Below are 25525 nucleotides of genomic sequence, written 5' to 3'. Positions count from 1 at the left end.
AGCTAGAGAATATTGGCACAGGAATTCCCAGAAAAGTAAGGGGTTAAATGGACTTTATGCTTTAACTGGCAAAGGTCCTCACTGTTCTGTCTTCGGACAAAAGTATTCAGATTCACCTGATGAGTTTAATTTTTTTTCTACAATTGATGCAGCTCAGATTCTGGCCTACAGTTAAAATCGCTCATCCGCTTCCAAAGGTAATGGGGTAATTTGACTTTCACATAGGTAAACATATTTGAATAAAACTGAAAATTACCTCTCACAAGCATTAAAGAAGTGCCCAATAACAGGAACATTGGTAGAATGGAGAGACCACTGTCATAGGAGCATCTTCAAAGACAGGGATGATTTATTGGTTTATACCCCATGGTATTAACCATATATTGTGGCCATTATGCCAGTGTATATGTGGAGGAGGACCACTGAGCTTGGTAACAAGAAAAATGAGTGAGACAGTAATGACCCAATTACCACCAAGACTTACTGGTCATTATTCTTTATTTTGTCAAGTCTCAAACCTTGATCTTTGCCTTCCTACCATGCATGGCCTAGTTTGTTATTGTCCAGAAGGAATTGTCTGGAGACCTTTTTGTAGCAAAAGGGGGTGTACAATATAAAAAGCATGCACTATTGGAGTAAGGACAGCAAAGAGGAAGACTTGAACTCAGCATAATGCTAATTATAGTAAGCATTCAGGTCAATACATGATCATTAGTGCCAAGAGTTTTGAACAAGTTGCTCAGTCGCTAGTTATTTTTTGTGTTTGTGGGAACCCTTACCTACCTTTAGCCCTGCAGCCTATACCTCATGGTTTCCTCCTTATAAGAGCCTTGTACCACTTCAGGCATAGGGGTTAGGTTAAGTTATGTCTTAATGCAGGGATCACAGTTGTATACAGCCCCAGTTACTTTCTCCATACTCTCAGCTGGTGTACATGCTCCACAGCTAGTCTGCTATGCTTAGAGATTGGGTGTTAACTCTGCACCTGTGCTTGAAGTGGACGTATTCTAGAATTTGGACACTGGAATGTAGGGGCCATAGATTGAAAGGAATGCCTTGGTGTGGCGGTGTTTGAAGTTTAAGTGTGTTTGTGGTAGGAGTGGGGGTGAACTGTCACTGGCCAATGGAGAGGTATTGTAAGTGCTGTCTAAACTAACATAAGACCTGAAAACATTTCTATGTCAACTACAAAATTCTGTTACCCAGTTGTGCTCATGACAGTAGGCCAAGCTCTTTGAGTTTGAGGCTCGGTTGTACTAATCCTAGGTTTTTAACTTTGCCCCTACTAGTGACAGACAACCTGCTTGCAATGGAGAGTGTGTCTATGTAAGGATATCAAACACTGGATAGTTCTTCAGTGGTAGTCTGCATGATTTTGTGTGAGAACAGATTGGTGGACTGGTGAGCTTGATGCCACTATACCCGTTATTGGATTTCGACACCACTGTCAGGCTTTGACTATTTCTAATCAGTCTGCTTATCTATCAACTTAACTGTATCCCTGATATATCCAGACCTGTTGAAAGTTCTGCACCAGGCAGTGCTCACATTGTGAGATGTTGACAACGGTAAAGCCAGTAGTTCCCTTTTTTAATGTTCTGCTTGCCCTCTACCTGCCCAGACAACCCTGCTGTGTTGAGATCCATGTAGCTGCCAAGTTTTATTTTTTATTTAAATCTGTTTTATTGTGTTGCTGTCAAGTTTTAGACATGTGAATAATAGGAAAAAACCAAGGGCCACATATCACTCCCTCCTAAAACACCAAAGGTAAGGCAGATTGACTGCTTGATACAAACAAAGTCCTCTCAGGAGCTACTTAGGTCACTGGAGAAGGAAGTAAATCTAATTAAGAGTTAACAAGTAATGGCAAAACCAATATATTTGGTCTTGTCAAACAGATTTGATTTAGTTTTAATTGCTATCACATGCTAGAAAAATTAAAAGAAGCAAAACAAAATGAAGAAAAAATACTGCCTACACAAGGCAGCCATAAAGTTTCAATAGTTTTTTTTTTTTTTAAATAAGCATTGGAGGGCTGCCATCTTTTGAAGCTGTTGTGAAAACTGCACAATGCTGTTCCAGAGAGCTGCCCTGTTTAGAATCAACTTGGCGACCACCTTGAAATGGTAAATATTGGTGGAGTACGCAGAATAATCTTCCAAAAATGCAACAGTTTTAAGCTGTTGGCACTGTGGTGGCCACCTGACTATGTCAGCGTGGGCACCTTTTCCAGTCCTGACTTTTTCACTTGCAGGTCCTTGTTAACAGATGTGATAGTCTAATTTGTTCTGTTGGATAAAAAAAAACAGGACAATAACACCCAGAATGTATAATGCTGATTCGCAAATGCCCACAAATGGAAACTGTCAATGATGACATGGAATTGTGTGTTTACCAATGAGGACACGTAGGCTGTGGCACACTACAAGGACATTTTTTAAGTGGAGCAGTTCTGCCAACCACTCAGCAAAAGAATTTAGCTGGCAGGACCAATAAGCTTGGGGAGATGCCGGTGCTCTATTTACTGACTTTCCTCTAATCTGCTGTTAATGGGAGCTGGTGGGGCACAGTTCATTACTGTAACAATACAAGAAGCGTCAAACTCCTTTGCCTGGAGAAGTGGAAGGAATGTTGGGATCCTTTAAATAATGCATGGTGGGTACTCCTTTCCATTCTCCTACTGTGTTCAGGCTAAGTTCCCGTCATACCAACATCTTGATGAATAAAGTGGAAGTGCATCCTTTTGAGGATGTGATGAAACAGATACATGAGTCACTTCCTTGTTTGGCATCAGTTTTGAAGTTTCTAAACAAATGTATCTGATAGAGACTTCTATCCACCGATACCTTACCCTAGAATTATCTCCAGGCGTTAGACTAGATCCAAATATTTTTTCATGAGCAATACACCTGCGCACCGGTAAGTGGCATGTTCTGCTCTGCTTGACGGCGTATATTGGTGCCACCGCACCAATATAACAACATTTGACCCTGCTCGCAAGCAGGGAGCTCTCCACGCTGCTGTATTGCTTTTGGTTGTGCTGGTCTTGTTGTTGCTTTGCCTAATTTCTGTACTGCTTTGATTTTACTTGTCTTGTTGCTTTGCCTAATTTCCTTTTTTTCTCCCTCCTGCTAGTTTTCTGTGCCCTGTTTTGCCTTCTGCTCCCCCGCCGTCCTTCACCCGTTTATCCCGCTTTTCCCGCTGCTGCATCCCCGCCCCCCTGCCTGCCCATTCGCTGCCCTGCTCCCGCCTCCCAGCTGCTACTCCCTCCCAATTCCCCTTATATGGAGGCTGCGCAGCCTAAGGCAAGTCCGTCTGTACCCGTCCGCGCCTGGACCGTGTCCAGTGCCAGACCCCCTGGCCCCCACGAATGCCACGACGCCTGCCTCCGCTACGATGCCAGCACCCTCCACGCACTCAACGCCGGCTGATCACACACATGCTTCATGGTCGCCCCCAAACGCACCCAAGGACCCTTCTCCTGCCAGAACTGCAGCTTCACCAGCATCTGAGCCGCCAATCCACACACCGTGAAAGAACGCAACCACTCAGATGCATACTCCTGAACACCCGCTCCGCACGCAAACACGCCATCGAACTCTGGGACCTGCTCTACACATCCTCCCCGGACGTCGCCTTCCTGACAGAAACCTGGATGAATGACTCCTCGGCACCGGACATCGCCATAGCCATCCCGGACGGCTACAAGATCACCCGCAGAGACCGCTCTAACGGAATAGGAGGGGGAATCGCCATCATCCACAAGTCCACCCTCAAGGTCTCGACCCGCACCGACGACACACTCAGCACCACTGAACACCTGCACTTCCAGATCCACACCGATCCCAACACCACCCTCAGAGTAACCCTGATCTACAGACTCCCCGGACCCCGAGCTCAGTTTAGGGACTCCATCGCCGACCATCAGCACACACACCCTCACCTCCACGGACTACATCCTCCTCGGAGACCTGAAATTCCACCTCGAGAATAACAATGACACCAACTCCACCACCCTGATCGCCAACCTCGGACTACGACACCTTGTCTCAACGCCCACCCACTCCGCCGGCCACACGCATGACCCCATCTTCTCCGCAAACTCCCACGTCCATCACTGCATCCACTTCACCTTCCAGAAACCCACTGCGCACCACTGCACCCAACAGATCCCCCGCCACTGCTGGAGCAAAGTCACCGAAGACCAGCTGAACACCGCCCTTGCCCAAAGCCCACCCGCCGACCCCACCAACCCAGACGCCGCCGCCAGCAACCTCCAACACTGGATCAACGACTGCGACAACACCCTTGCCCCAATCAAGAAACCCTCTAACAGACACCAACAAAACCGCCAGCTGGTTCCCTCCATACCTCCAAACAAACCTGCCGGAGACTAGAAAAGAAATAGCTCCACAAACAGACACCAGAGAACCACACAGCTCTCAAGAACGCCATGCGCCAACACCATCACCCCATCAGATCCGCCAAATGGACCTCCTTCAATGACCGCCTTGACAACAACGCACACAACAGCAAAGAGCTCTTCACCATCGTGAAGGAACTCTCCAACCCCGGCTCCAACACCAGCGACATCCCAAAATCACAAGAACTCTACAACTCCCTGGCCACCTTCTTTCATCGCAAGATCGCAGACATCCACAACAGCTTCAACTACCAGACCACCACGACTCCCAACAACACCTCAGATCCCACGACCACCACCTACAATGACCACCTGCTCACCTGAATGAACATCAACAACGTCGACACTATCAAAATCATGAACACCATCTACTCCGGCTCCCTGTCAGACCCGTGCCCACACCACATCTTCAACAAAGCCCGCGCCACCATCGCACCCCATCTCCGGAAGGTGATCAACATCTCCTTCGAGACCATGACCTTCCCAGAGAGCTGGAAGCACGCTGAGATCAACACACTGCTCAAGAAACCCAATGCAGATCCAAGGGACCTCAAGAACGTCCGACCTATCTCCCTGCTCCCGTTCCTGGAAAAGGTCATTGAGAAAACCATCAACAAACGGCTGACCTGCTACCTCGAGGAGAACAACATCCTGGACCCATCCCAGTCCGGGTTCCGCAGCAACCACAGCACCGAAACTGCCCTCATCGCCGCCACCGATGACATCAGGGCCCTGCTAGACAACAGCGAAACCGCAGCCCTCATGCTCCTGGACCTCTCAGCCACCTTCGACATGGTCTGCCACCCCACCCTATGCACACGCCTCCACAATGCAGGAATCTGAGACAAGTCCCTGGAATGGACCACCTCCTTCCTCGCTGGCAGAACCCAGAGCGTCCGCCTCCCCCCTTTCTGTTCCGAAGCCTCCAAGATAATCTGCGACGTACCCCAAGGATCTTCTCTCAGCCCAACGTTGTTCAACATCTACATGGCTCCGCTCGCCCACGTCGCCAGACTGCACAACCTCAACATCATCTCCTACGCCAATGACACACTGCTGATCCTCTCCCTCACCAAGGACCCCATCACCGCTAAGACAACCCTCCACGAAGGAATGAAAGCCATCGCCGAATGGATGAAGAACAGCCGTCTGAAGCTGAACTCGTACAAGACTGAGGTCCTCATCCTCGGCTCCACCCCCCTCTGCCTGGGATGACTCCAGGTGGCCAACCGCCCTGGCAACAGCACCAACGCCCAACAACCACACATGCAACCTGGGGTTCGTCCTCGACTCAACACTCTCCATGACCAAGCAAGTCCACGCCGTCTCATCCTCCTGCTTCAACACCCTCTGTGTGCTCTGCAAGATCTACAAATGGATCCCCACCGACACAAGAAAAACGGTCACCCAGGCCCTCGTTAGCAGCAGGCTGGACTACGGAAACGCCCTCTACGCGGGAGCCCAGGCCAAACTACTAAAACAACTGCAACGCATACAGAACGCCTCGGCCCGCCTGATCCTCGACATCCCGCGACACAGCCACATCACACCCCACCTGAGAGACCTGCACTGGCTGCCCGTCAACAAGAGGATCACCTTCAAGCTCCTCACCCACACACACAAGGCACTCAGCGACACCGGACCAACATACCTCAACAGACGACTCACCTTCTACACCCCGAACTGCCAGCTCTGCCCTGCCGACCGCGCCCTCTGAAGAGCAACCTCCGGCGGCAGATCATTCTCCTACCTCGCGGCCAAGACCTGGAACACCCACCCCATCCTCCTACGGCAGACCCAAGACCTACTAACCTTAAAGGGGCTACTCAAGACCTAGCAGCACCCCCCGCCCCACCTAGCGCCTTGAGACCCTCACGGGTGAGCAGTGCGCTCTACAAATTCCTTGATTGATTGATTGCCGAAAGTGCACTGACGCCAGTTCTTTTCTTTCCACACCAGTGCAGAACTTCAGAAGAGCTACCCTCAGTCACTTTTTGATTGACCTTTTGTTGAAGATTTTTTGACACTGGCATGGCAGGGATGTTCAGGAGAAAGACTGCTTTTAAGCCTGGGGGCTCATGTCACTGGCAAATGTCAGTGTTGGATCCACACCATGTCTGCCTCTTCTTTCTTGAGCACAATCATGACTCCAAGACCTGCGTTGATTGTTGCACCATGCACCTCAAGGCCCTGAGGGAGAGATTCCTCAGGCCCCTTGCTGCTTGATGTGCAACTCCACAACAGTCTTGATCCTGGTCAAGAAGAAGGTCCTGAGATTAGTTGCGGACCCACGCCGCACTCAAAATTGTCCAGGAGTTTGCTATGGTGCACAAAAAGAAGAACAAGAACTTGAAGAGGACTTTGACTTCACTCCATCTTTTGGAGTCATCCGACGAGATGAGGGAACATCTACATTCGAGGCCAGGCTCTGTGGTTGAGCCTGGATCGTCTCCGGGCCTCCCCAAGTTTCCTGGAACGAGAGCAACCCCGCCCATCTCCATGAGTTTTATGAGGCCATGTACCTCATATTTGAACAGTCTGTCCCCACTGTCGCGCCATGAGGCCACGCAGATTCGGGAGTGGCCCCTACTGGTTTTCCACCAGCAGTTTTGTCTCTGTTGCTAGTCAGGCCCCTTGGAGCCCCTCCTTTTGTACCGCTCTGGCCGCCATAAGTGTGGCAGGGTATGCTCAGACGTGAGTCCCTTGCTCCCTTTGCCACTGGATTCAAGCAAGCCGGGCTGAAGACGGCTGGAATGCCAGAAACCGGTCCTCGGAAGCTTGTTTCCAGTCCAGGGAAGGCATGGCGTGGCAGTTCGGGCTGGACTGTTCCCATGAGGCACAGGGTCAGACTGATTTGCATATAGCCATGTCTGAACTGGGGTGGCAGAGTGGGCTAAAGAACGGTGATGGATCGAACCCAGTTCTTTTGACTGGGTGTGAGTGTTTAATTGGTTCAGATGCTCCGTCCATCACCACCCCCTTTTGTACCTCGATCTTCCCCAACGCCAGCACCACTACGGCCACCCCCTGCACCGCCTCCCCCATTCTTATTCCTAACTCCAACACAGAGCCGGATAGGCATTATCTGACATCAGCTCCAGTGCTGACTGGAGGCATTACAGGCAGGCTGGAGCCTGAGCCCTATTTCTATGGGCTAGAACTTGGGGAAGATTGGGAGGGGTCACTGGACCCAATGGTGCAAGGATTTGCCGGATGCCAGTGGACTGGACACCTCCCCAGATTCTGGAATGGTTTCTCCTCGTACCATGGCTGAGGGAGCCTAATTTGGAATGGTGGAGAGGAGTGCAGCTAAGGCCCTGGACCTTCACCTTCCCTCCATAACTGTCAAGACGAACATCTTAACTGAGGTGCTTCACCTAGGAGCCACCACTTCCAAACCACTTCTCCCATTTAATGAAGCCCTTCCAGCTGTCCTACTCATGGCCTGGTCCAAGTCCTGCACAGTGTCTCCTGTGAATATGACTATTGGCCACCACCATCGCCGAGTCTACCTTTTGCTCCTTTCACCTTTCATGACCACGGAAGGGGCTTCAAGACATGCCTCTACCAGCACAGCCACCATGGCACGCAAGCTTCCCAGCTCCTGCGTGGCCGAGGACACAATACCCACAGACCCCGTGGGTCATGTAGCGAGAGGTGGGGCCAGTCCACTACCCATCCCCCTGGCAGCGGCATCCTCCAAGCCTCTTTAGTTTGCCCTCCAACCATCAAGGGCATCCAGTGGTAGGCAGGATACACCATCACCTGCACCATTAGAGGTCGATAACATCCGACCGCTGGGGTTTCCATATTGTCCAATGGGGCTACTCCCTTCTCTTCATGATTACCCCTCCACCCATTCCTCCCCCACTTGCGACAGGCTGATGGAGGAGCACATCTCATTACTCAAGTGTCAGAGAGAATGCCAGAATCGGAAGTAGGTTGTGGTTGTTATTCCCTCTACTTTCGAGTGCCCAAGAAGGACCAAGGCCTAGACTTGTGTCCTCTCAGCTTCTTCCTGAAAAAAGAGAAATTCAAAATGCCCATGCTTGCTCAAGTTTTGTTTGCCTTGGGGCTGGGAAACTGGATAGTAGCATTGGACTTGCAGGGCCATACTGCCACATCCCCGTCCTGCCTGCCCCCAGACATTACCTGCCGCAAGCATTTTTATTTGACCATGCTCTTTTTTGGCTTTACCAGTGCCCCACGGGTGTTCACCAAGGTGATTGCAGTGCTTGAAACTCATCTGTGGAGTTCAGGGGTGCCCTTCTTCCTCTATTTTGACAGCTGCCTGTTGAAGGCAGGCTAGTCCCAGGCAGTTGTCTCCCTCCTCCAGACTGCAGCAGACCTTCTGCACTCGCTGGAATTCACTATCAACTTGGAGAAGTCACACCAGCTCCCTTATGAGACGCTCCCTTTGATTGGAGCTGCTCTGGACCCAGTGCACTTTTAGCTTATCCTCTCGAATGTCGAGTCCAGGTTATTCAGATTATGATACTGATGTTTCAGCCTCTATCCAGGATTTCGGTGAGGCTAATTCTGAGACTAGTGGGAATCATGTTCTCCTGCATCCTGCTTGTGACACAGGCCTGTTGGTATATGCTGACTCTGCAGTGGAACCGGAAGTTCCAATGGGTGCAGCATGGAGAAATCTCTCCGACATGGTCTGGATCTCAAAGAGCAGTGGTTTTATTTATTCTTTGTCCTGCCCAGCAGAGTTCTGCTTTGGGCACCATAAAATACTTTTTTTTTTACATGTGAGCTTTTCTGCGATTGCCAGATCAGCCATCCCTTTTCAAGTCCCCTATTGTACATACATTTTTTAAAGGTGTCCAACACTTGTTCCCACCTTCATCCTTCATTATGCCTCAATGGAACATTGATTTAGTTGTAGGATTTCTAATGTGCACTCCCTTTAAGCTGTTAAACAACTATTCTATCAGGCTCCTTACTATAAAGATGGCCTTTCTAGTGGTAATAACATCTTCCTGGAGGGTCAGTGAGCTCCAGGCTTTGTCATCTAAGCCTCTGTGTCTCAACTAAGATCTTTCCAGACAAGCTGGTCCTTCACACTAGAGCTACCTTCCTACCGCAGGTAGTGACTCTCTTTCATGTAGGTCAGTCCATCATCCTGCCTACCTTTTAAACACTGCCTCATCCCTCTAAGAAAGAGGAGAGACTCCACCGGCTGGACCCAAAAAGAGCATTCTCATTCTACCTGACTGCACAAAAGTGTTCTAGGTAGACGACCAACTCTTCGTGGGGTATGTCGGAGCCCAGAAAGGGAAGGTGGTACAGAAACAGACCATCTCCCAATGGATTGTGCTCAGAATCAAAATCTGCTACTCTTTGGCCAAGAAGCTAATGCCTGAGGGTTTGCACGCAACAACTGTGTTAGCCTGTGGAGTCCCAGTCGTGGGCATCTGCCAGGCAGCACCGTGGGAATTACTGCACAGGTTTATCAGGCACTACTGCATGGACAGTCATGTCCATAGGGACGGGCACTTTGCCCACTTGGTCCAGCAGGACTTTTTAGTGTACAATTGTTTCACAGATACTCCTTTTGAGAAGTACTACTTTGGTATCAATTCTATGGTAAGGAACGTGCAGCTAGAAGTCACTATCAGATAAACAAGTTATTTACTTTCGGTAATGCCTTATCTGGTAGAGACTCTATCTAGCTGCAGATTCCTTATCGACTCACCCATCCTCCCTGCTCTGCAAACAGATTTATGTGCTTAGGGCTTGCTCTCCTTTCAGGGCCCTAGTTTTCACACATGATTCCGCACTTCTGGCATGGAATATCACGAAAAGAAACTGACGTCAGCACACTGGGATGGCATTGCATATGTAACTTCTGGCGCTGACAATGCCATGTGGAGCCAAACGATGTCACCTACCGGCGCTCAGTGGTGCTGCTCACGATAATGTTCCAGATCCAGTCTGATGCCTGAGGAGAATTCTAAGGTAAGGGATCGGTAGCTAGATAGAATCTCTACTAGATAAGGTGGTACCGAAGGTAAATAACTTGTTCATCAACAAGCAAAAGTTTGAGGATTATGGAGACTTCCACAAACCCTTACGGCTTAGAACTACAAAACTGGGTCATGTCACTAAACGAGTAGAACAAGTGTTCTATCTCAGTCAGAAAATACAGTGATTGTCTTTCAAGGGGAGTTTCTCCAGTATACAGACCATCACCATGGATGACCTGTGCATCAAGAGTCTACACCAAGGTGCTGAATTTGAAGACAAACAGAATCAACAACAAGAATACATTTTACTTGCATACAAAAAGCATCCTGGTCTGGTTCTGATTAAGTCTGTGCAGTGAACTATGCTCCGCTCCCGGACTTTGCAGCGTTTTCCATGTTATGCGGAGCTCGCGGTGTTCTGAAAAACTCCACTCTGTGCAGCGTCTCGGCGATATTTTTCCTCTTTCGCAATTATCAACGTCAAGTTGGTGATTGCGAGCGTGGAAAATTAACCTCCCGGTGGGATTTCTCAACGCAGGCGGTAGGATTTCTCGTTGAGAAACCATCTGTTTGCGTTGAGAATCTATCCATCCGCATTGAGAAAGCTTCAGCTCGAGTATAAAATCGACTCGAGTGGCAGAAAGAAAGCAGCGCCCGCTTGCGCTGTGCACGGTGCCATTTGCGATGATTGCACAATGGGCACAAACACCTGGTGCTGACAATCACAGCGAACAGCATTTATCTAATGCACTCCGCCACTTGAGGAGCGCCGCATAGTCCGCCCAGGCTTCGTTCTGATGTATCTCAGTTAGGAGGCTAATCTAATTGACCTAAAATGTTTTCATTAAATCTAGATAAATCCTTGTGGGCAATCTATAGACTCAAGAAGAGTGCAGTTTATATTTACCCCAGCAGAGTTTACATGTTTGCCTAGTTCAGGCAAAACTACAACCCCATGGCAGAGCATAGTTAGCCAGCCCCTCCATCCTTCCAAATGAATTAAAACTAATTAAAAGGCACTTAACTGCCCCACGGCTGCCACCTCCTTTGTATCACCTCTCTCCTGCATCCTCCTCGCCGTCCTGCTTCAATGATGACCCCTACTTTGCACGGCTTGCCAAGACGTACAACTTAGGGGTTATTAGTGAAGCCGGACGGCAAGGAGGCAGCAGGAGTGTGGCAATGTAACCTAGGAGGCAGCCAAAGGGCAGGTAAGTACCTTTTAATTAAGTTTTGTTATTTTGGGAGGGGGAGGGCATGTAGCGTAGCGGAGTTCCCCAGAGTTGCTTTCCAACTCTGTGGAACTTCGCGTAGGGGCACTACGGCTGTTCCGCCCAAGGTTAGTTTATATTTGTGGGGGTGAGTGTTTGATTTGCTCAAACGCTCCGTCCATCATCCCCTTTTGTATCGCTTTGTTCGCCCTAAGTGTGGCATGGTATGCTCAGACGTGAGTCCCTTGCTCACTTGGCCACTGGATTCAAGATACCCTGGCTAATGAGGATTATGAATCCGAAACCGGTCCCAGGATGATTGTTTCCGGTCCAGGGAAGACATGGCTTGGCAGTTCGGGCTGGACTGTTCCCATGAGGCACAGGGTCAGACTGATTTGCATATGGCCATGTCTGAACTGGGGTGGCTGAGTGGGCTAAAGAATGGTGATGGATTAAACCCAGATCAGTTGACTGGGGGTGAGTGTTTGATTTGCTCAAACGCTGCGTCCATCATCCCCTTTTGTATCGCTTAGTTTATATTTGTACCAACAATGATGTAAAGGTCTTGAAATCACCCCATTATTGTTGATTATTTCAGCAAGCGAAATTGGGATAGAGGTGTGCTAAGCAGTGTCTGAGAAGCCATTGGAAGCAATTATTTAAAGATTTTTCAGACAAGAGTCTAGTGTCTTAGACATTATACACTGAGCTTCATCGGTGGACCATCACTGCATGGTTGGTGAGCACATCTAGAATATTACTCAACAAGTAGACTGTATCCCCTCTGTAATTTCTTCTTTTTTTGGCAACAGTTTTTTTACACATGGATACCATTGCATGGGATGAGAACAAGGTTATGACAGTCATAACGTATATAACAACAAATCGAGGCCTCCTGCAAGTTGTTCTACATCATTCCACAAGAATTCAAGAGCAACAGCATGATACTACTTGAGCTAAAGGAACACACAATGTAAATCTATTAGGTCATTTTGGCCTTTTGGGAGAGTTTTAAGGAAGTGTCATATTCAGGACAGCATTAAAGAGTGAATGCCACTTCTCGTCTCACCCCCACAAATCCCTCTAGTCAGATCCTCCCCTGGGCGATAATCACTCCCTTGGTGTCACTCAGGTTTGTGTGCTAGTGTAGTGCTCCAGTAACAAAAGGATGACTATGCCAAATAGTATGGAAGCAGGCTTGTGTTCGTGTATATGTAGCCTTCTTATAAACTTGACATTTAAAGCCCTGCCTTTTGATGTTGCTGAAAAGACTTGTATAGATTTTGACCACGTTTACCATTGTTACGTTATATTTAAGCTAAGGGGGCAGAGTCAGATCTAGCCTTGCTTGCAGAGAAGCTATTTTAATGAGGAAGTGAGCACAGTGCAAACAAATCCATGCATCATACAGTCCTCTGACAAGAGTATTCAACATTTAGGTGGACACATTGAGCAAACTTTTATAGGTCACCATATAGTGGGATACAGCCTTGGCAGTGATTTACGCCATTTACATGATCTGCGATTCTTAGAATTTGTCAACAATAACTGCCTTAAATTTGGATCTCTACAATTAAAGTTGAATCCACTGAAGATTTTTTCTTGCTGCCATGAAGTTTCAGTTTGTGGTACACTTCTCCCAAGTTCCAGTCATACGCTAGGTCTTGAGCAGGAACATAATGGACAAGGCAGAGGTGATTCTTATACAGCGGTGGGCAAGAAAAATATGGAACACCAATGTGTTGGAACTCTCAATTTCCATCGAAGATACTTAAATTGAAAGAGAAATAACTGACCCAGTAGAAAGTCTATTCATCCAACACTGGAAACCACCTCTACCTTCGGGCTGTAATATCAAATCATGAACTCAATAACCTATCTGCTTCTTGAGAGGTTTGTGGACCCTTATCAGCTAGGAAACAGTCTGTAAAACCTAAATATGCTACATATTGGAAGACATTTACAGACCACATGCGTCGAAACAAATAAGCAAGCTACATGTTGAAGAGAAAGATGCCTGACAGTTTACAAGTGACATTGCTCAAGAATGTCGAATGATAAGCACATATAAAGCATACCTAGCAGCTAGTTCATTTGTTCTACACTATTCCGGTCGACCGTTTTAAAAATACGTATAGCCTCATGTTTTTTGATGGGGCCAAATAACCTTTTTATTTTTTGTGTTGTATTTATTTATTGTGAAACACAGAAAATCGATACAGTAGTGTCTATAATAATCAGCAGTCATCAGAGGGGAACAGCAGCCTGCAGTGGTGATTGGAGAACTTATGAGATAAAAAGTATTGTCCTGTTCTCAAGGGGAGGGGACGGAATGGAGGGAATATGGGGAGGTGGAGGCAAACCAACCTTGAGTGTATAGACCCATGCGTTGTTCGTGATGTGCCATTTGACGTCCAGGCGTGGCCCTAAAGAGAGCCGTGGATCTGAGGATGTGGTATGATGCAGGAGAGGGGAAATCGGGGTGAAAGCCCCTGGGGAGGGTGTCCTCTGGACATCCAGAACTCATCCGTGATCACGGGATCGAACGCCATGGGGCAGGGGATGATGGCACCCGTGCTCTTAGGGTATTGATGGAGAAAAGAGAGAGGGAGAGCTGTTTCAGTGCAAATAGGCGTATAATGGTTCCTGATGCGTGTAGATCTTTGCAAGGTGAGGGGTGGGGAGGGGAAGGGTCCAACGTAAAGATAGCATGAGGTGCCTGGACCGCGCCTGCACATCCTGGGAGGGGGAGTGGGAAGGGGAGATGGGGGGATAACAGTTGCAGCTGGCAAGAACAAGGGTAAGGGGGAGTGGGGAGTTAGCAGCATCTAACCTTTTTAAACAAATCTCACATGTCATGCCCTTGTGATACTTGAACACTTAAAATTATTTGAGGGAATTACCCCTTGAGTCCCTCTATTTCTTCTACGGTTTGTTTCTCATTTACATTTAATGCAGAAAATAAGTTTATTTTCATTCTAACCTTCACAGTATCCATTTCAAGAAGGGTTAAAATGTTATAGACTTAATTTTAGGCAGGAATTTATATTGATACAAATTAATTGACAATCAAATCCTTCTTTGAGGCATATAAAGGAAGAACACATTTAAAGAGCAGTCCATATTACATTGTCTCACAAAGATTCCAACAACATCAGTAGCTTTGACATCAATATATTATTTTTCCAGATTCTACCCAGAGTTCTGTCTAAGATAGTGACACACCAAAATTCTTCATGTATTTGTCGAGCGCCCCTCTTTGGTTCATGACAATCGAGAGAATAGTTCCTGGCTGACCTATGCATAAGGAAATAGTCCCAAGGCATATATCTATAGACATATCTCACACAAAAAGAGGGGGGACCAGCAGCTAATTAAGGTCCAGTGTCCATGCTCCTTATACCTACATATGAACCCACAAAAGGGACGCTGTTCCTATGGCAGGGGGCAAAATGTCACCCATGCATTCAAGAGAAGATAAGAGAAAAGGAGAAGAAAAGAATCCTAAGTGAGACGGACCCACGTGTGAGGAGAAAATTCACTCATTGTCCTCTGTTGACCTCACACACCCCAGGGGGTGTCATGCTTCATCATCGGGCAGTTGCTCCTCGTAGGGCTGGCGCTGCAATTCCCTATGGGTTCTCCTTTTCTCTTATCTTCTCTTGAATGCATGGGTGACATTTTGCCCCCTGCCATAGGAACAGTGTCCCTTTTGTGGGTACATATATCTATAGACACCTAGGGCCAGATGTAGGAGGCCATTTACCGACCATCGGCCGTTACCGATCGGTAAATGGGTATTTGTGATGTAGGGGGCCTATTTTACCGATTCGGTAAATTTACAGAATCGGTAAATTTACCGAATCGGTAAAATACAGAATCAGTATTTTTACCGATTCGGTAACGGCCAGATGTAGGTGGGACTCTTCAGAGTCCCTAAGGCCTTACAAATTCGGTATTTTACCACCCAATCCAATTGGGTGGTAAAATACCGAATCCAGGTGTGCATGCACACCTATGCCATGTGACAGACAGACATGGCACACATGCCTGTATTTGGGGTGCTAGAGGGTGTCAAAGTGACACCCCCTGCACCCTTGCTGGAATCGGTATTTACCGAATCGGTAAATACCGATTCGGTATTGCCCATTGATTCCTATGGGCTTCAAGGCCCATAGGAGTCAATGGGCATTATCGAATCGGTATTTACAGAATCGGTAAATACCGAATCTTAACGATTCGGTATTTACCGATTCTGAAATACCTACATCCCCCCCCCTCTATTTTACCACTTCTAAAATACCGAATCGGTAAAATTCGGTATTTAAGAAGTGGTAAAATAGAATTACCTACATCTGGCCCCTAGTTCATTGAAACCATCAGATCAGGAACAGGGGAAATTACACCAATCAGCACAGTCCAGAGGAATGAACAGGAAGATCAGTTGGACAGTGGAGGCTCAGCATGCCCCAAAGCCGGAAAGGGATATGAGGGCAAAGGTGTAATTGAGAGAAGCACTACAGGTGCATATCATCAATTCCTGTCATGCAGGACTACTTAACACCAATCATATCTTAAATACACTTGATATTGCTCTGAAGCCTTCAGTTTAAAGACTCAATGAATCCTGGCACTATTTCAAGAGCGGTGCTACTTTTTAGGCTGTGGATTCACACATATGACTTCTTAGCTGTCATCCAAGCAGAATCTAAAAACCTGAGAAACCGCAACCCCCAGCATGCTCTGCGTGTTCGTTACAGTAAACGTAGAATGTGAGCCTAGCTGCGAACTACCAAGTAGTTGCACATGAGAGGTTGAAACACAGCCGGACAGGGTTCTTGCTGATTAATAGTCGACTACCACTTGCTTGCAGACAACATGTTCCATGGAGAGATGCGTCATGAAATTTCTTCAGGAATTGAAGGAGAGATGGAGCTCTCCCTTCTGAGCCTGGGATGAGTACAGATATTGAAGTTATAGCAAGTCTTTTGTCTCATGTTTTTTTTATATCGAGCCTACAACCGATGCAGGTGATGCTTGGAGCGCCTGAAATCTTGGCCTTGCATGCTAGGTACCTTACAGTGATACTCTTAACCACTTTAAAGGAGATTCCATAGACTTTGAAGATAATGCTGCAAGGCACAGGGAGTAAGTAATGGTCTCTGAGCATGGGAGTGTTCCAGTTGTATTTCTTTAGCTGTTCTGTCTGGCAGAATTCTGTTTTAGTGGGGTGAGCTTCAAATAAACATCTTTGGACATCTGGTCTCAGATCATGGAGTTGTGCCCTGCAATGACATTTTTAGAGCAGGTAGCATCCATGTATGGATGGATCTTGACATTGTGTGCTATAGCTATGCCAAGGGGTTACATGTGGTCATTGATGCTAACAGGAAATAGTATTTTACCTTTTGTATACTACAGATTTTGGGAATATATGCAGATTTCAAGGATTTCTTCTGACTGCCTGAGAATCTGTTTAAGTAGTAGGTGAACTACTGTATAACTATACCGTCACTGCCTTTTCTTGAGAAAAGCGTTTGTAGTTCCTAATGGCTAGCAGTATTGAGAACTGCTGGGACGTCAATCAGCGCATGTAGACAGTAATTGTCCCTATTCTGATTTGGAACATTTTGTTGCCACCTGAACCTCAAATTTTGACTAAAAACACATTTTCCACACATTTCTGTGATGGAAAGTTATGGAATCTGCAGGGAGCAACTTATTTCCTACTATTCCCCTAAGTCTCCCAATACAAATGGCACCTCACTTGTGTGGCTGGGCCTTGTGGCCGTGACAGGAACAGATCAAACCAAGGTCACTTTGCGAGGACTTCCATTGATGTTAGGTTGATCCATTCCTGTTGCAAACATTAGGCCCAGCCACACAAGCTGGGATACATTTTAATTGGAACAAGTGGGAAAATGCTGGGTAGTAGGAATTTTATGGATATCTTACGATTCTGAACGTGTGATTTTAGTCAATTGTTTGAGGTTTGCAGGGCACTGTGGGGAAGAAACTTGGTGGGATCCACGAGAAGCACACCACCCTGTACTCTCCTGGGTGTCTAGTTTTAAGAAATGCCTGGGTTTGGTAGGTTTTCCTGTGTTACCGCCAAACCCAGCACAAACCTGTGTCTACCCCTTTTGTTGATGTTGCCACACTGTCTTGAACCCCCCCCCCATTTGCAGGCGCTAGGCACACCCACATAGGTGAGGTGCCACTTTTCTCAGGAGATTTTTTTATTTGAGAGATCCACACGAGCCACCCTGAAGTCCCCCTGTTGTCTAGTTTACGAAAATATCTAGGGTTTGTAGACTTTCCCTAGAAACAATGTACACCCAGGCAGAGACGGGCAGAAAATACATATATTACTGCACAGCCATCTACTCCTCAAGTACACACACATTCTGGTTGGATTTGGCAGAAGGGTGAGTGAAAAGTTCAAAATGTAAATTTTATTAACGAGATTTTAGTTTTAATAATTGAAAGTTCGGATTGCTAAACCAGTGACTCACAGCTCGCAGCTGTAAAGCCACAAGTAGGCACCAAACACTTTACAGGCCACTCACACACCTTTCATGAGTGACCCACACAAAACCATTCACACCGCCAGCTGCAAGCCAAGCACATAATAAAACTCACATCAACAAACAGCCACATTCAAAAGCAGCACATGACTCAGTGGAAGCTCCTAGCAAGGAAATGGTGGGCAGCGTGGGGGCAATACTAAAAGGGGGAAAAAGACATCTTACCTGCCATCTTGGTGATCCTCAGCTCCCAATGCACAGGCTCCCATACCCCCCTGTGCCAATCCAGATTATGCTCTCATGCTGGTAGTACCCAGCATGAGAGAAGCGCTGGGATTGGGGTTTATGCTCCAGCAAGGACTGGTAAGCTGTGTCTGCTGCTCTCCATGCAACAGCATGGAGATAGGTAAGTGGGCATGCCAGTTTGACAGTCCTCAGACAGACAGCCAAACCGTCATGCACACTTGCAGTGCCCTGTGCCCACCACACTTCCTGTTGCTGTCGGGCACCACCCTCAAGGCTCAACTCCTGTTCCATATTGTAAAATAAAATGATAATAAAGCGCTTTTATGAATTGCTTTATTATCATTTTACTTTACGGGTATTATCTGCCGGCTCGAGCAGTGGAGCGAGGCTTCTCCGCCATTATGGAGGAGCCACTGCTGCCATCACCTTCATAAGCTCACAGGACTGACACAGCAATTGCAGTACGTGGCAGCTGACGGAGTCTGGAGACCGGCTTTGGTGGGTAATGTGTATGTAGTGACCCGCAGCAAGTCACTACCCACACACCACCAGCCAAGCACAAGTCCATACACGCCACCAGCCAAGTGCCAATTCACACACTCCGCCAGCCAATCGCCAGTCCACACACACTGCCAGACCAGCGCCAGTCCACACACATCGCTATCAAATTCTTATTTTTGAACAATAAAAGAAAACAAAAACCAATTTGAAGGAGATTTAAAATAAACTATGACTAAAAACAGAACATGTCTAAATAAATGCATCAAACTATTGCCAACCATGAAACTGAACAAAAATATAAAACGATACAGACCAGTCAGTTCACTTTTACTCTCAGGGTAGCTCCCAATACTTAAGTGATATGTGGTACGATTTCAAACATGCGTGCACACACAGCCCAGGATTAGGACACTCTGGGCAGTACAGGCGATTCTTGCTTCGCATGCCTTTTTTGGACACAGACTCTACATCTCCTAAAGGGAAAGGTTTTTTGGGTGTGGGAGGAATGTAATCCGGGGAATGGCGATCTTTCAATCTAGCCACATCCTCCACCATTCAAGCTCTTGGAACACTTGCCTGTTCAACCACAACAAGGCTGCCTATTAGATTGATGAAACTGAACAAAAGCACTATTTGAATCAAAGAACAATCCTTTAATACAACAAATGTATTGAAGTTTGCCAAATGAAAAAATGTACTGCCAACTTTTTATGCCAAATGTATGCCTTATGAAAAGCACTTTAAGGCTCCAACCTTTGATTAGTCTATCTGCCCCACCCACGTGCTTACTGTAGCCTAAAATGCACACAGGGATGCGCACTTCAGTTTCCTGACCCCTGAAGTACTTTCATCATGAATGGTTGTCAGCATGTGGATACCTCTCTAGTATGAAAATTTTACAGCTAGAAGTTCAGCACTCTGCAAGGCACTACACTGTTCCCTCTGAGGTTTTTTACATGCACGCTCTTTAGGTTAACCTTTATGGCTAGAGCGGATTATGCCACATGCAACAGTGTCCAATTTGAACAATACCTATAACAACTGCACACCCATCTAGAAGTTATCTACATATATATGATGAACGTTTTTTAAAAGGTCCTCTACCAAGTTCCCACTCAATTTTCTCATTGACTCCAAAAGTGGATGGGCAACATGGGGGAAGGGGGTGGAGGCGTTAGTCAAAAGAAAATTCCCACCTATGTACACCCTGAAATTGTAGACATATACAGTACTACTCTCAGGCAGCATATACATGTGAATTCCATAATGTGCCCCCTAATAGGAATATACTACCTATAAACCGAACAGGACCAAAAACTCAGTCACAGATATTTCTCTCCCTGGAACATAGATCTCTGAAAAAGATCTACAAAATGATCAAGGACTGGCTGAATCTCGAAGAAACAGTCACAATCAGGGTGATCCTGTGGCAATGCAGAAGCATTATCAACAAAATGCAGCATCCAAAGCAGAAGCGAATACAATCAGGACGCATGGTTGTAAGAAGTATAGCAGTTGCCATCACGGGCCTAATAGACCAATAGGGAGACCGCGACAGCTTCCTTATCAATCTCATAAAAAAAAGAAACCCCAGAACGTCTTCAACTCATCCAGATTTGTGAGAGTGGACCGGCTAGCTTTGTAGTGGGGCCTAAGTCTGGCACTGTTGTTCGTCAAACACTGTTCAGCATATAAATTATTCTGTTAAACAATCTCATCCAAAAATACATCGTCTACAAACAAATGAAAGAAATTTATAGGCAAAACTTTTTCAGTATTGATTCTACACCCTGTGACATCGCTAAAGGTTGGCAACACAGGCTGCCCCATGTTTGGGGCAACCCAGAGTGCAGCACTTCCAATAGGAAGCCTTACTACTACAGAGTTCCCTTGCTGCACTATCAACATTTCACTGTCCTCCCCTAAAAGAGGCACTTCTGCTGAACTAAAAGTAGCTTCATCATCAGTTGATTCCTCTTGGAGGAGAAATTTCACTCCCATAATCTTGGATTTCATCCTCTGCCTCTGATGCCGAGACAGTCTCAGAACCATGGTCAAAGGAAGATTTTTGAAAAGCAAACCAATAACCTGCTGAGCGGTCAACCTGCAGTTAGTCAGTTAGTCATAATCCTTGCTCATAATAGTAACACAACAAATAAGTCAATAATAACCAACACTGTGTAAAGTAAGTATTAAACAAACTCTGGCTTTATCAAACAGAAAGTAAAACTACTGGCCCATAGTAATCTGGAAGGAAAATACAATAAATACAAAGCACACAAAGACCTATATACTCAAAAACGATACCACTCGCTTGCCAGATACAGCAAGACTGAGGATCAACTGCAACTGCATCTGCACAGCAAGCACCAAAGAAGTCCCACTGGCAATATAGAATGTGTTAACAATACAGCAGTAAATATATATATTATACAAACAGGCCAAGGAATACATTTTCGACGAAAATATTACAAAATGAATTGCTTACCAACCACAACTCCACAAACTACAGATCTGCCAAAGCTGCACCTGCAAACAGGATTCACCACCAAAAGATAAAGAAAACGATTGGCTGTATAGTAAAAAATAAAATTAAAACACTAATGAAAATTATAACAAAATATCAGTCAAAAGACTGATATTCCCATGAAAGCAGGTGTGACAAAGGCAAAAAAAAGCTACTAGATGAAAGCAAACCTAACCCCAGAAGCTATTCTCCACCACATGCATATCCTTATTCCCACGTGACTCGTGTTACCACCCACCCTGAGGCCAAATCCACTCAAAAAGACCATAAATCCCCAAAATTAATATGGCCCCACAAGGGGGGACACTCCCATACAAAATCCCCGGTGTATGGGGCTTCCATCACTCCCCTGAGGGCTGATCGGCATACAAAGCCCAATTTGCCTGGTTGGGGGGAGTGGGTGGCGGTGGTACAGAATTAAAAAAAATATGGTCTTTAAGAGTCCTCTCCTTTGTGTCTAGTGAGCTTCTGCCCCCCCCTTCCCCAGGGCAGATAAGCCTAAAATTTGCAGATTTGCCCTCAGGGGGAGGAATAAAAAGTAGTCCCCAAGGGAATCGACCCTTGCCCAAAGGTTTGTTCCCCTTGTAAATTCATTTCCCTGGTGTCTAGTGGCTTTTTCCCCCTTTAACACCCTCAGAGGGCAGATTGACCTAAAAATGACCGATCTGTCCTCCGATGGGAAGAATGCCAAAAAATGCCCCCAAGGGGAGTGATGCTTATCTACGGGTTGCCCACCTTAAAAACAAATGTCCCTGTTGTCTAGTGGCTTCTGCCCCCTGGTCCCAGCCCCCCGCCCCCCCGCGGGCAGATCGGCCTAAAAACATCCCATCTGCCCTCCGGGCGGCGGAATACATAAAAAAAATGCCCCCTAAGAAGAATGATGCTTCCCCAAGGGGTCGCTCCCCTTCAAATAACTACACTGGTGACTAATGGCTTCGCCACCCACCCCGAGCGCAGATTGGCCTAAAATGGTCAATCTGCCCTCGGGGTAGGGGCAGAATTTCCCCAAAAAATTATCCCCAAGGGGAGCAACTCATGCCCAAGGGGTCACTCACACAATACATTTTAAATGAATTCCTAGTATCTAGTGGGTTTCGATATTGAGCCTTTTTAATCTTCACCATAATTTGAATATTATCTGATGAGTATGATTAAATAATCCTAATTCTTTTTACGCTCTTTACATAGACAAATACTGAATAATAAATCATCATATAAAATGGTAAATGCTAATCATAGTGTGAGTACTGCTATGGCGTATAAGCGCGGTGTCTAATTTATCACCTGCAAATTAGCGATTGACATGTTTGTTTGATCCCGCTTAAAAAACAGAACATGTTAAAGGAGGCATGTGGGACACCTACCTGTGCTCCTCTCTAAAAAGGGTAGGTTTCCTTTTGGTGATAAGGGGATCTCCTGGGTGTGACCGCAGTATTAGTGCAGTTGAACACAACAGTTTGGTGGTGGCTGTGTTATCCATTATTACCCAGGAATGGTAGGGTAGAGAGAAGGTTGATATTTTTCATTGGAGGAAGGTTGTAACTTTTCTTTGGCATTTAGGGGACGATGCCATAGCAGGAAGAGGCTTTGCGTATGGACCTGAATATGTTGCTGATGATGATTTTCACTATGGACCCTAGTATATAATCACATTCAAATGATGAGATCTTAATGGAGTCAAAGAGTTTTGTGAGGCCCTTCAACGGAAAGAGTACATAAGTATTCCTGAAGAAATGCCAGAATGGCAACAGATTGTTTTTGTTGTGTCATCTTTTGTTTTCATTATTTGTCAATTGTCTCTTTGAAAGTGATGTTGAATACTGTTAATTTTTCTCTGTAGAGTTTAGTAGGTGCGAGTTTGAATTAAGAGCATTATTAAACGCTTGCTGGATTGCTGGACAACCTATATAGACTATGATTTCTATAATTCATTTTTTACAGCTACCGCTGCATAATGCCATGCTCTACTGTAAATAGTTTTTTTTTTTAATTGATTACACAACCTTTTGACAGGTGAGGCCATTTTGTTTTAATGCATTCACTGTGATCAGCGCAGCATGTTAAGAAGGTCTATTAAGAGTTGACAATTTCAAATTGATGAAAATGAAATGTTGGGGCGCTGTAAAAGCTATCAATGATTTCCATTCTTGTTCTCTTTCAGGAAACATGACGCTCATATTAGCAATACTCGTCGTAAAGTGGTTGACGCTCTATGGCAGGAGTTGATTCCACATGAATGGAAGCCACTTGTGTTTTACGTTTCTTTTGAAAACAACGTTTTACCTATGGAGCCATAAGATAACTCTGATACTTTTCTGTGATAGAAGAGATTATCTACTTTACCTCGATTCTGAAAGCAGCTTAATTTGAAGAGAAAAACATTTTCTAACTGCAAATGCTAAATTTCGAAACTGCACATCACCTACAAGTCTTCCAGTTTCTCCAGCTTTTTCTGATATTCAAATTGAGTGAAACATCATTTAAATTGTGTGGCCTCAGGGCTTGGATACATCACATGGGTGCTCTTTAAAAACCCTCCAAACTGAAGTGCCATTGCTTGAAAAATTGTGGCTGGTTACGACAAAGGAATTCCGTTGTCTAAAAACAGGGCCTTAAGTGCATTCTTCATTTGAAGTGTTTTGCACTTTAAGAGACTCATTGTATTCTAATAAGAAAAGGTTGTACAATCGTATTTAATTGTTTCTACTTTAACTAGAGTAAAATTTGTATTGGAGTTTGTCAGTACAATATAAAGCTGTCACTCTCGAAGCATCCGTCTTTTCCTCTCCCTAACCTACCTCATTGTTGTAGAAGAGAAACGAGAATTGGTTCATATCTGGATGGTCCTCAACTTAAGTTTATCTGCTTCGTAAGCTCATTGATCTTCCTTTGCACAAAATGCATACACAGAAAGACTCAATTGGTTAAAAGTTTCATAAATGTATGTCTTTCCATTGCTATCGACTGACCAGCGTCTTTTCCTACCTGTGCATTCCTTAGTACTGTCAAGACTTTTTCATGTTGTAGGAGAGTGTGTTCTTTGGTGGCGCTAGACGGAGGGGAATGGACCTGGGCAGCCATTTTCGAGATTGCTCTGAGCAGGCTCCCATCCATGATTCACTCCACTTTAATTCCATCCCACCTCAGGACAAATTCTTGAAGGATACAGTATCCTATTAAGGAAAGGTTGCAACGCCTTTAAATGATTGTGGTGGTGCTTCCTCTAAGCCATAAGCAGACAATGAATAGTAAATTAGAAATATAGATTAGCTAATGTTGAGTTCAATTGTTGATTTATTTTGTTTAACAAATTAACTTCACTTTGTGGAATAGAAAACACAGCAATAATGAAGTTAATGAAGTCTACATAATAGATAATAAAACCAAAACAACCAGGGCTGTCAACACAATATTATTACAGCATCAGCGTCACAGATTTTTAAATCTTCTGTTTGAATTTAAGTATTATAAAGAACAATGGTTGCACTATGGGAAGCATTTTAAATAATTTTGCATCTGTTTATATTAAAAACTACATTGATAAAATGGCAGTATATGAACATTCTAATTTTCCTTAACTGACCTTGATAATTTAATATGTAATGTTCATTCTTAGAGTGTATATCATATTTACTGAAATGATCACCTGATCTTTATTGTGCCTTTTGTCTTGCATATCTGTGTGAAAGATGCTAAATGTACAGGAAGGTGAACTTAAAATAAGGGAAGTAATCCTGATATTGTTTAAAATTATTTTTCAAGTTATAAAGAAGAGCAAATAAAGACATTAATGAACAAAAAAGTAGTGTTGTTGATTTTCCCTTAACCAAATATACCCCTGAACTACCTTAATTCTCTACCCCTCAACTAATGTAGTTAGAGCCTCTACAACATCACTTTTATTTTCTCAATGCAAACATGGTCTTCCCACCCAACCTTTGGTATCAACTTCAGTATTGTTAGTCCTCTCAATTGCTATTTCGTAAAGCCCTACTAACCACTTCGTGGGACCTTTATTAATGCTCTTGGATCCTGGGATATGTCTCCATTTGTGCAGACATAACACTTTCTGTGAATAGAAAACGCTATTCTACTCATGCCTACCCAAGACAGAT

General features: G+C 45.4%; 1 protein-coding gene across 2 annotated transcripts in view; it reads left to right on the top strand.

Moving 5' to 3' along the window:
- The window catches only part of LOC144755519 (membrane cofactor protein-like), a 584025-nt gene extending 558813 nt beyond the window's left edge, over positions 1-25212 (top strand). For both annotated transcript variants that reach the window (XM_078644523.1, XM_078644522.1), the window contains one exon: positions 23572-25212. In XM_078644523.1, the coding sequence (XP_078500649.1) occupies positions 23572-23636 (65 nt within the window). In that variant the 3' untranslated portion in view covers positions 23637-25212. The remainder of the gene's footprint in view (positions 1-23571) is intronic.
- Positions 25213-25525: the final 313 nt, after the last annotated feature.

Source organism: Lissotriton helveticus, chromosome 5_1 (assembly GCF_964261635.1).
Source record: "Lissotriton helveticus chromosome 5_1, aLisHel1.1, whole genome shotgun sequence".
Taxonomy (NCBI): domain Eukaryota; kingdom Metazoa; phylum Chordata; class Amphibia; order Caudata; family Salamandridae; genus Lissotriton; species Lissotriton helveticus.
This window is presented reverse-complemented; position numbering and strand designations above follow the sequence as displayed.